Source organism: Eriocheir sinensis, unplaced genomic scaffold (assembly GCF_024679095.1).
Source record: "Eriocheir sinensis breed Jianghai 21 unplaced genomic scaffold, ASM2467909v1 Scaffold64, whole genome shotgun sequence".
NCBI classification, from domain to species: Eukaryota; Metazoa; Arthropoda; class Malacostraca; order Decapoda; family Varunidae; genus Eriocheir; species Eriocheir sinensis.
In genome coordinates, this window is record NW_026111987.1 from 515,001 (window position 1) to 527,108 (window position 12,108).

Consider the following 12,108-nt stretch of genomic DNA (forward strand, 5'->3'; position numbering starts at 1 on the left):
ATTGACTTGCCACCTCAATTACCACCCACATAAGCAAGATAATTTCCATGGATTAATGAGTATTCCAAATTTTAAGTTTTTGCTAAACTTATTTATACATCTCTTAGTACTGATGAATTCATGTCATATCCAAAATTTCATTAAAAAAATCTTTTTTTAAATCATTAAAAAAATTGTGATTATGATTAAGACAACACAATTGCTTCAGGCGATATTGCCCATGAAAGAACTTTATTGGATAGCATCATCTTTAGAATCGTTTAATGTTTTATGCTGGTCAATATAATCGTCAGACCTATGCGACAGATAGGTCTTTTCATGGTTTAATTATTTTCTTCATTCATGAATATGATGAAAATGCTCTACCCAAAGGCTTCAATTTGATGTATAATAAGGAGTAATTTAGAGCACATACAAGTATAACTGCATGATTTCAAATTTCAATCTTCATTTACTCAAAAGTATGGCACTGACGTGTTGGCCCCTCTGCCGCTCAGTGCCTCTATGGCTATGCGATGTTGTTTTGGTGCCGGCTTCCAGCGCCTGGTCGCAGTTGTCGTATAATATATGAACGTATTTTCATATTCTGATTTTGTTAGTTCTTCACTGTTGTGTCCAAGAAAAAACTCAAAATATTCATTACCTTTTGCAATTAAGTATTCTTTACTTAAACAGTAATTACATTATCTCTCACTGGCTATAAAGAACGTACTGAATCCACGCCATGTGTGAGGATTTTGGGTGGGCGTTATTTTTTTGACCCGAAGCCCCGAGGCGGCGATCAGGGACATGGTGTTCACTCGATAGTACCACTCCTGTGACTAACCTATACTAATTGAAATACATCCTCTTTATTGCTACATTTTTTTTCTTTCTTTCTCTTCATTCGCCCCGTCTGGCTACATCCTTGGCAGCAGTAAACCCACGAGCTTTTAACCCATAAGCGTCGGGCTAGAGGACTATTGTCGTCCTCGCACCGCGCGGGCGGTGCTGATAGATTTTGTAAAATAGGTGTCTTTCATCAATGCCCCGTGTGGCAATTTCAAACGAAAACATAATAATTTATATTGTTTTTTCATCGCCAATCCTTCCTCTCCACGATTAAATAAATTTGAAGTGTCTACGTCGCAGCACGGCATAGATATGATGTTGGGAAGAGGTGCTATTTTTGGTTGCCAGCCGTGCGATGATGGAACTCCCGCCACCCGACGCTTTCCGCCCGAGCGGGAATTCCCGTCACCCGACGCACACGGGTTAAATTAAGGACTGTCGCATTTTTGCTCTGCCACCACTAATATCTTCAACCCCCCCCCCTCTTCCCATGTCTAGAGCTTAAGGTAAAACATTTTTCACCAGAAAAGGCAAACTTTCCATAGATTTTCAGTCATAAATCGTCGATTTTTGCCTACGTGGACACACTACCGTCGTCTTCCAATCACATTTGCCCCGCGCTCCGTAGTCTTGCCAACGTTGCCAGATTGTCTTACTCAGCCTCTTATATTTACCGACTTCCGACCCCAAAACTATCTCGTGGACCCCAATAAGGAGATTCACCTATAATTATCGTTAAAATAGGTAATTCCTGATGTTTTTTGGCAATATTAAGGCATCAGAAACTGGTAAATATTATGCTCTGAGTACGATAATCTGCCAACAATGGGCTTGACCGACACATTCTCACAACAACAAATATGGCTGACGCCTGACGTCCCTGTTTGCACCCCCGTTTTCACTCAAAGTGCCACTCAATTCATATAAGCAACGGAAATGGAAAAGAATGTGGAGGCGACAATGGCTTGCAAGAAGAGAGGATGGCAGTGAAGTGATGCAGCTTTTGCAAGAACTACGTCTAGAAGTAGAAGGCATGTCCCGTATTTTTCAATTAAAGTGACCTCGGGGCCTTGGTCCAGGCAACAACAGTCATAACTGAGCGAATGTATAGGGACAGTAGGGTGTAGTAGAGTCCCTTTAAAGAGAGTCCCAACATAGGCGGCCGTGTGTATAAGGCTGCTTGGCGCCATTATTGGCCCTTCGAGCACCGCGCCGACTTTGAACTGAGGTAATAAAAACATAATTTTACCTATTTTGAAAGAGGATTCGGCTGCTTTTTAATGTTACAATGCCTTGCTGCCTAGCCTTCGGCTGTAGCAACATGCCGCAGAGGGGATACAAAGCGTATAATTTAACTGCAAGGCCGCTGAGAAGACAGAGGTGTGCTAACAGTCAGTCGTCTTGGGAGGAAACCATCGGTTATGACAGGAAAACACACACACTGCCATTGTGTGTGTCTTGCTGTCATAACCGCCCTCCCTTTGTACTGTCTATGGAAATCATTGTGAGAGAGGCACAGCTACAAGGACTAAAACAATCGTTCACATCAGTTCCAGACATCGAAGCTGATGAGGGAAGCTTTGGCCCTTATGGCCAAAATTATTGGATGTGATATCTCCCACAGGATTCTAGCTGTTATTACAGACTCACAGTGGATATTTCACAGTCTCATCAAGGCCACAGTCTAATAAACTGGACGTGTTACAAGAGTTTAATGAACAGAAGCTAGCTTTTGGTGAGCCGTACCTGTCTTGGTAAAAGTCTAGAATCTCACCCTACTCACTCTAAACGTTAACACATTATTTGTTTAGATTGTATTTGTAACCGTTTCCATTATTATTACTCGTTTCTGAGATTTTAAAATGCGAGGAAATATTACTAGTTCAGCGGTGATAGGTTAGGTTACTATTTGCTCATGTGAAGGGTCTTCAGCTAGAAACTCCTCTAGGTTGGGTTATTAGTCCATCTTTATTTAATAGCCTAATATATAAGGTTGCAGTCTTCATTTTCATGGGTACCGATGTCATTATAATATGTTGAAGACGTGTGCATTTTCCTACAGTATTCTCTAAACCTAGCTACTTTGACCCTCAAGCAAAATTAAACTCGTGTACATGGCCTTAGTATTTTACTGTATTATTTTTTTAATCAACATTAAGTACTTAAATTAAATTAAATGTTATTGAACTATAATCACTAATGACTCATCTTCACAATACCTTGGAATCGCACAGAATATTTATTGCAGCAATAGTGTGTGTGTGTGTGTGTGTGTGTGTGTGTGTGTGTGTGTGTGTGTGTGTGTGTGTGTGTGTGTGTCATCTAAATGGAGAAATTATCAAACAAGTTGATAGCTTTACTTACCTCGGAAGTGTTCTCACAAAGCATAATATTGATGAGGAAATAGTTGCCCGGATAAATCATGCTTCAGCATCGTTTGGCCGACTCAGGTCCAGAGTCTTTCTTAATAAAGACCTCAAAATTGAAACAAAAACAGTTGTATACACAGCTGTATGCCTGTCCACCCTCCTTTATGGCGCAGAATCCTGGACAGATTACCGTCGACATGTGAAACAACTTGAAGCATTCCACATCCGCTGTCTACAACGTATCCTGGGGCTTACCTGGCAGGACAAAATAACTCACTCTGATATGCTTCTCCGTACAAACCTGCCCAGTTGTAATGTGTATATTATAATGTACAGTCAGCTATAGAGAGTAGTGACACACTGTCCAGTAAGTTGCGTTCAGAAAGCGACATCTGGCAACCCCTCCACGCGACATGAAAATTATTATATCCTATCGAAATCGTACTGTTGTGGTGATTGGTGGTCACAGGTGCACTCTACATAATTTTAAGATAGATATTTATCAAAAGTGCCCGTCGCTAACGCTTAATAAATATTTTTTCTTTAGGCTCTGTCGCTACATTTTGACACGAGCTTTTAGTTTCGTTCAAATTTAGTCAAGAGCAACTCTAAGTTGTTTATCAAACTATGATACATTTAAAAATATACTGCACTTATTAGGGGAGATTGTTATGCCTTAAACTAAAAACAAAAAATTCCTGACAGCCGAGATCTTATTCTTTATAAAAAAAAAATATATATATATATATATATATATATATATATATATATATATATATATATATATATATATATATATATATATATATATACGTAATAATAGGCTATAAACGTTCACATTATGGCGCCGTCGACCGCGGGCCTTGGGTGGAGCAGCGGTATTCTATCAAGGCCCTATGTCCGCAGGCACTGCAGTTGAGCTGTCACGTCAGTGGCTGTGGAAACGTATAATTTTTAATACCTAAAAAAATAGGAGAGAGAGAGAGAGAGAGAGAGAGAGAGAGAGAGAGAGAGAGAGAGAGAGAGAGAGGCTGGGTGGGGACGGGAGACATGTCCATCAGCGACAAGGGGTCAGCTAGTCAGCGACACACACACACACACACACACACACACACGTATTTATACTTAGATATTACGTAATCTTCACGAATCTTCTGAATTGTCTTTGAGGCTTTATAGTGACGGGAATTAAGGCTGCGAGTTAAACAGACCCTCAAGCCTATTTGTTGTTTGATGGTAAGGAGCATTAGTCACTGCCTGCCTCTGTGAAGGACAGCATTGCACACGGTATTTTCAAAGTTTAATAAGAAAAAGTGTTTCAGACTGTTCGTGATGTTTTACCTCGTCATCATCATCATCATCATGTAGAAGACATTCATTACCGCATTTCTAAATTGAATTCATGTAATCTGGTATATTTCTAACTACATTATATTATAATATATAATATTATACAATATTATAATTTCATGGTCACACACGCACTGTACACACTGATACGCGTCACTAACATCGCCAGTGAATGCGTCACCGTGGTATAGCTGCCAGATACCGCTACCAGCCTAAACATTCTGAAAACCGTGACACTACTCTCTATCGTCGACTGTACATGTGTATGTATGACTGTACGTGTGGCGACACCCGGTCGGTGTCGCACAACAGGATTTTTTATTTTCTATTTTTATTTTATTTTTTACAGCAAAGGAGACAGCTCAAGGGCACAAAAAAGTAAACATTAATAAAAAAAAAAAAAAAGCCCGCTACTCGCTGCTCCTAAAAAGAATCCAAAGAGGTGGCCGAAAGATAAGTCAGTTTCGGGAGGAGAGGTGTCCTGATACCCTCCTCTTGAAAGAGTTCAAGTCGTAGGCAGGAGGAAATACAGATGAAGGAAGATTGTTCCAGAGTTTACCAGCGTGAGGGATGAAAGAGTGAATATGCTGGTTAACTCTTGCATAAGGGGTTTGGACAGTATAGGGATGAGCATGAGTAGAAAGTCGAGTGCAGCGGGGCCGCAGTAGGGCGTAGGCATGCAGTTAGCAAGTTCAGAAGAGCAGTCAGCGTGGAAATATCGATAGAAGATAGAAAGAGAGGCAACATTGCGGCGGAATTTAAGAGGTAGAAGACTATCAGTATGAGGAGGAGAGCTGATGAGACGAAGAGCCTTTGCCTCCACTCTGTCCAGAAGAGCTGTGTGAGTGGAGCCCCCCCACACATGAGATGCATACTCCATACGAGGGCGGACAAGGCCCCTGTATATGGACAGCAACTGTGCAGGGGAGAAGAACTGGCGGAGACGGTACAGAACGCCCAGCCTCGAGGAAGCTGATTTAGTAAGAGATGAGATATGAAGTTTCCAGTTGAGATTTTGAGTTAAGGATAGACCGAGGATGTTTAGTGTTGAGAAAGGTGATAGCTGGGTGTTGTCAAAGAATAGGGGCTAGTTGTTTGGAAGATTGTGTCTAACAACACGTCGTGCTTTTGGCCGTGGGAAGCTGTGATGAACTGACACTAGTTAAAATACATTTGGTATTTGTATTAACCTGAGAGAGATAACTAAAGTTGTGGTGCCCCGCGAGCCGCGACACCACTCGTGTCATCATCATTATTTTCCGATGACAACAGCGGTATCGACCGCTAAAACACAACACGGACTCCAAGACATGATTGTCCCCACACACACTGTTCATTTACCAACCTATACACAATTGCAATTGCCCATTAACGCACCCGCTTATCTCTCTAAGCCAAAACACAATCAACCGCGGCCAAAACACGATCAACCGCGGAACAAAATGTTATGAAAACAAAGCTGCGTCACCGCGTGAATTAAGCATGTCGGTTAGGTAGATTATTGTATGAGCTCGGTGTGAGTTTGATGTATGACTCACACGCCTGACGTATTACCCTCGTGATGTCTGTATGTATGTCATGCCTATATAAGAAGCATTTATTCAGGCTTGACCTCAGATCAACCAGCACTCTGTTCGTTGCTGGACACTCAGTTGTCCTTCCCTAGACAACATGGGTAGAACATTCATCGTTGCTACTGTGAGTATGGAGTAATGTGGTACCATAGAGGAAAGCGTATCTAACATATCTATTGTGTTCTATTATCTTAGTTTTACTTAGGATTATATTTCTATGATACTTTATTGTGCGAGTTTTTACTCAATATTATACCAGTGCTAACGTCAGTAACCAATGGTGAAAGAAAACCTGAAGACTCATTGAGTCTCGTAAGCCAGTCGCTGGTTTAAACAATATTTTTACCCTTTGTAATATTAAGTAGTATTAAGGTAGAATAAAATACATATAAGAAAGGCGACACCGTTTCATCACCCCATTTACGAACTCCTTTAAATACTCCTAAAGTACCAGAATTTTAAGTCAAGTGTCACTAATGCAAACAGTGTGTCGTCTACCCTGTGTGCCCGGATTACGGGTTACAACAAAGTGAACTAAAGTGAACTTATAACGGCTACCGCTGGGCCACACATCACTTAACTAAAAGGCTATTGTGTTGTCTCAACCACTTCAATCAACTGGAGAACGCAGGCAAAGGAACACCGGACCTGACGTGAGATAGCAGTTCGCGCCTTAAAATTATTAAATATTAATACAACACAAACCACTTAAAGTTGGTAACAAGAAAGGCTAACAAAAGTGGTGGATAGCGTGGTTACGAACTACTCCGAATTGTTATATCTCTCTCTCAAACGTAGCTTCAGTGACAGTGTGTGGGAGCAGTGAACGGTATCGGACACAGCAAGCATACGCTGACATCAGCGCGCGGCTTTTCCTGCCCCAGTGAGTCGAGTCAGCACACAGCCGCACCCGAGAGCACACCCCGCCCCGCCCCGCCCCTCCACACAGCCCGCGCGCCCCGGCTGCACCTCCACACAACCAAGTTTCCTTGGAGGTGTCAAGGCATTTGTTTCTTCCTACGACACAACTCGTCGTAGGTGTGCACTTATCTTCGCCAGCCAACTCGGACCTTTGAGGGTGACTGGTGGGCGCATATTGTCTGCCCGCCGCCCCTCCCACCACCGCTACCAGACGGGGGACGGCATTTTTTTTCTCTGCACTGACAGACTTAACCTAACTTGAGCAGATGCTGTCCCTAACTTTTATCGTAACCAGCATGTGAATATCTGTAAGCTTTGGAAGTAAGCAGACAAGTCTTACTTACCCTTACTTGACATACCACTGTTACCCGTTACGGGAATTATTTTTGGCGTCACAGATGTCAGTCATCCACGTTCGTTACGATCGAGGGATAGGTGGAAATTTGTCTTTTCCATTTGATGTTTATTAATGCTGGAATTACTTTAATCAATTATGCTGGAATCACATATTTCAGTGAGATTTGTTACAACAGTGATTTCACAACTTGGTGACAGGATTTTCTCTTATAGTACTGTATACCTGACCTGGAAAACGGAGTATTAGGAGTTAATGGTGCTGACTGCCGATGCTTCAAAGGTTCTCCAGACTTGTCCTTGTTATCACATTGTTGTAAACCCCACCCGTCTCGAAGGCGTGCCGAGGGTAACGACACTGACAATTAATTGTCACGCAACAGTCTGCGACAGTTTTGTGTCCAGGTGTGACTCGAAGGTTCAGTGTGTAGCAGATCTTCAAGGATTGTTCCTTTTTCTTTTTACTATTCCAAATAGCTCCATTACCATGTATCCTAATGACAGTTTAATCAATTTAATTTTTCTAGGATATATCATGTAAATAATTTTTCGAGCTATTATTTTGTTTTCTCGGAACAGTACTGAGCTTCCATGTCCACGACTCTAGCCCTGTTTACCTCGCCCTGTATGTACTTTGCCCATTTCTTGTTACTTCCATGATTATTTTTATTATCATTGGCATTTCCCGATGTTGTATCGTTAGGCGGGCTCTGACTTGTATATATTTTTTTAATGCAATAACAGGACCTCGTTTAACTAGTACAGATTGTGCGACTGTAACATGGGTAGGTACACTGCTTTTAAAGGTCGGGTGAGTCGCGAGGTCGCGACTTTTAGAGAACCGAGCGATGTAATGTGTATATTATAATGTACATGTGTATGTATGACTGTACGTGTGGCGACACCCGGTCGGTGTCGCACAACAGGATGTCTAACAACACGTCGTGCTTTTGGCCTTGGGAAGCTGTGATGAACTGACACTAGGATCAGCAAATGATGACTTTCATCAGCCGTCATCAACCGGAACCCACACCCTTCTGGACGAACTACAAGCAAATAAAACGGGCGAACAACGCGGAGAAGAGAAGACGGGTGACGGGCAGGCGAGCGATGCTCTGCCGCCCCGCGCCCTGTGGTGTGGCTGGCTCTGATTTCGTGCGTCTCGCTCACGTAAACTGTAAACCTTATGTAGTACAACTGTTAATATAGCTAAAATACATTTGGTATTTGTATTAACCTGAGAAAGATAACTAAAGTGAACTAAAGTGAACGTATAACGGCTACCGCTCGGCCACACATCACTTAACTAAAAAGGCTATTGTGTTATCTCACCTTACTACAATCAACTTGTGAAAGCAGGCAACGGTACATCGGACCTGACGTGAGATAGCTGTTCGCGCCTTAAAATTAAACGTAACACTTTACATTAACCACGTTAAATACAACGCTTAAAAGTCGTTAACATAAATGCAAATGTGGCCCATGTGCTGGTCCACGTGGCGGTGATGGACGTGAATGACAACGAGCTGGTGTTCCTCAACCAGCCCTTCCACGCCCTGGTGTCCACCGTGTCTCCGCGCAGCCACGTGGTCACTGAGGTGAGCATAAGAGCCCAGCCAGATCTTTTTTGTCAGACATATGCCGGGCATAACTTGTGCTCTCCATAAAGTAGTAAGTTCCCCCATGATCAAGCAGTGAACCTTTGCAGTGACTCCCAAAGTTATGTAATTGTTGATTATGAGATGGTCCTATTACCAAGCCCTTTCCCTTGTGTCTCCAGGTGCAGGCAGTAGACGCTGACTCTGGGGAGTTCGGAAGTGTCCGCTACGAGCTGGTGCGAGGAAGCGGTGAGCTCTTCGCCGTGAATAAAAAGACGGGTGAAATTTCCCTGAAGCAGACCCTGATGGCGGCCGACAAGACCTACAGCCTCACCGTTGCTGCCTACGACGGGGGAAAGCCTCCCCTCAGCTCACAGGCCCATGTCCTCATAAGGTGAGTCACGCAGCCAGGACCACCTTGCCTTGGGTCAGGCCTGTTAGCCTCAGGGTTGCTCTTGTGTTGAATATGTTAACCTGCCCGTCACGGGTCCCCAGGGTGGTGTCTTCTGAAGGGCCAATGTTCACCGCCGCACGGTACGAAGCAGCCGTCCCGGAGAACGCCGCCAAGGGCACGCCCGTTGTAAGAGTGGAGGCCGCCAGCCCTTCCGGGGAGCCCATCATGTACACCATTGTGGCCGGCAACACCGAGGTGCTGTTCGGCCTCGACTATTCCACAGGTGGGGGCACCATGTCAGACAGCAGCAAGGCCTTTAGTGGCAGTGGCTCACCTTGCCCAGAGCACACCAGTATTAGTGATGACACATGCCATGTTGATCTTAGAGTCACACCACCACTAAAATCTCACTAACACATGAGCTGCCTCACTGATGTTGACCTCGAGAGGTGTGTAGGTAAGGAGAGGCAGAGGGAGGCCAGGCATGCCAGCTGTCCAGCGTGAGAACTATTGGACACTTGCCAACTCTTATGAATCATAGTTGTTCCACCATACTTTGGAGCACTTCATTAATTGTGATTGGCCTTAACATGAGTGTCAATGAGTAGTGCAACCAGTAACACTAGTTTTCCAGCTGCTAATAACTGTGCACTTGCAAAATTATGTGCCACTGACAGGAGCCTTCTTCCTCCTCCATGGAGAAGGGACAAACTTGATTGCTGTTGTTGTTTTTTGTTGTTGATTTTGTTTATATGTTTATTTTTATGTGGGGACCATACTACTGCCACATATTCCAACCTGATCAGCTTAAGTTTCTTCTTCATCTCTTAGTCTGTGTAGTGAAATGCCAGTCCAGTGTTTCCAGCTGATCCTAAGGCTGTCTCTCGTCAATGTGTCTTTCAGGTGACAAATTAGTCCATGCCTTTCTCCTCCTCCTTTTTTTTATTGTCAGTTCTCATTGAGTAATCCCATGGCAGCCTTTCAGCACAGTCACCCATTTCCAATAACTTTCATTAAATTTCACTTTCTACTCCTGGTTCCTCTGATAAATCCTGTCATGACCACCTTGCAGACTTTACAGTCCTCAGCTTCCATTTATTTTGCAATATTTGTATCATCGCAAACAGGCTTGTATATCTGTCCATCCCTTCCACCATGTCATTAACATGCCAGCACTGTGCCCTGGGAAACTCCACTTATTCCTTCCCTCCACCCTGACATATTGTCCTAGATTACTTTCCTCATCTGTCGGTCTCTCAGAAAGTCTTTTGTCTACTCTGCTATTCTCCTGTCAGTCCTTATATATTCTCCAGCTTTCAGATTATTCTTGTGTTGTAGAATTTTGTAAAATGCATCGTACACATCGAATTACACACAAACCACCCAATTGCCTTCCTCCTATAACATGTTGCATCTTCCTTCACCCACCTTCTTGTCCTTACTCATACACCATGAAAAAAAAATATTTATTTGTCATCCCTGAACCTCCATACTTTGCTTCATGAAAGGTTTGTCTGCTTTCCCAGGTGGCAATGCAGTTGATCTTGAATGTAAGTATTTGAATTTATCTTCCCCTTTTGTCCTACTTGTTCAGTGTAAATATTTATGATGAAGCCTTCCTTCCGGGCACTGTGAGAGCTCTGAGTCGTGTGCCGGGCCAGGGGCGGAGCACAGGCTTATGTTTAAAGGGCCTGAGGTGGATGGTTGAGGTGGATGGATTTATTTTTTCTTTGTACATAATTTTCAGACATTGCTGCACGAGAAGCCTTATAAAGCATGACCGTGTATTTCTGGAGTAATAGTTAAACACCAATATGTGGGTAATTTGAGGAACAGAAAAAAAATTGTCTTCAGTAGGAGGAAAATTTGATAATAACCGAATTAAAGGAGAGAGAGAGAGAGAGAGAGAGAGAGAGAGAGAGAGAGAGAGAGAGAGAGAGAGAGAGAGAGAGAGAGAGAGAGAGAGAGAGAGAGAGAGAGAGAGAGATTATTTTCATGCTACACATTTGTGCTTCATCATTGTCTTGTAATATCAGTGAGCATGATTCATTTAGATGCAGTGTGTGTCCTAAACATGCATGATCATGTTCCTGGTTGATGTGTTCCCGCCATGAAGTGCAAACCCTTGCAATCAGAACCTCCTCTGCTTACCCGCCTGTGTTTCGGGCAGCCAGGCCCTTGTTTACCGCACACAGTGTTTGCTCCCATCCACCCTGCTTATATATATATATATATATATATATATATATATATATATATATATATATATATATATATATATATATATATATATATATATATATATATATATATAACCTCGGTTTACGAGTTTAATTCGTAATATGCCGAGGCTCGCCCTCCGTTCCTGTTGCAAGCATAATATCCACCGTTCCTGTTTTCTTTGCAGCACCATGCCTTTTAACCATCTTTCTGGGGGACATTGTTAAAGCACAAAGAACTCACACTGTAGTGCTGAAAACAGACTGTAGTGCTGAAAACATGACACGAGCGAACGGATGCTATTTCTACGAGTTTCCATCGCGGAGTGAGACTAGAGCCGTCATCTGGCGGTCAATAACTACCCTAGACCATGCAAGAATTAACCCCAATTCTTGCGAAATTCTTGGGTTTCCTGTTTTGGTGTGTCAGATTTTAAAGAATTCCCCCAATTCTTGGCAAGAATCGGGAGTCCTGCGCAAGCCGCGGCGGGGCTGGGT

General features: G+C 43.0%; 1 protein-coding gene across 1 annotated transcript; it reads left to right on the forward strand.

Annotated features, from left to right (window-relative positions):
• The first annotated feature begins 8,904 nt into the window (after window positions 1-8,904).
• On the forward strand, window positions 8,905-9,805 carry LOC126993588 (fat-like cadherin-related tumor suppressor homolog). The gene is made up of 3 exons (XM_050852722.1): window positions 8,905-8,997; window positions 9,180-9,391; window positions 9,493-9,805. The coding sequence occupies exons 1-3, from the start codon at window positions 8,905-8,907 to the stop codon at window positions 9,803-9,805; spliced, it is 618 nt and encodes a 205-aa protein (XP_050708679.1).
• Window positions 9,806-12,108: the final 2,303 nt, after the last annotated feature.

What these genes read in the sequence shown, in the direction of transcription:
- LOC126993588 (XM_050852722.1), top strand. Translation starts at nt 8,905, where the DNA reads ATGGACGTGAATGACAACGAGCTGGTGTTCCTCAACCAGCCCTTCCAC. An exon ending in GCAGCCACGTGGTCACTGAG is followed by an intron (nt 8,998 to 9,179) that starts GTGAGCATAAGA and finishes TTGTGTCTCCAG; the next exon opens with GTGCAGGCAGTAGACGCTGA. An exon ending in CAGGCCCATGTCCTCATAAG is followed by an intron (nt 9,392 to 9,492) that starts GTGAGTCACGCA and finishes ACGGGTCCCCAG; the next exon opens with GGTGGTGTCTTCTGAAGGGC.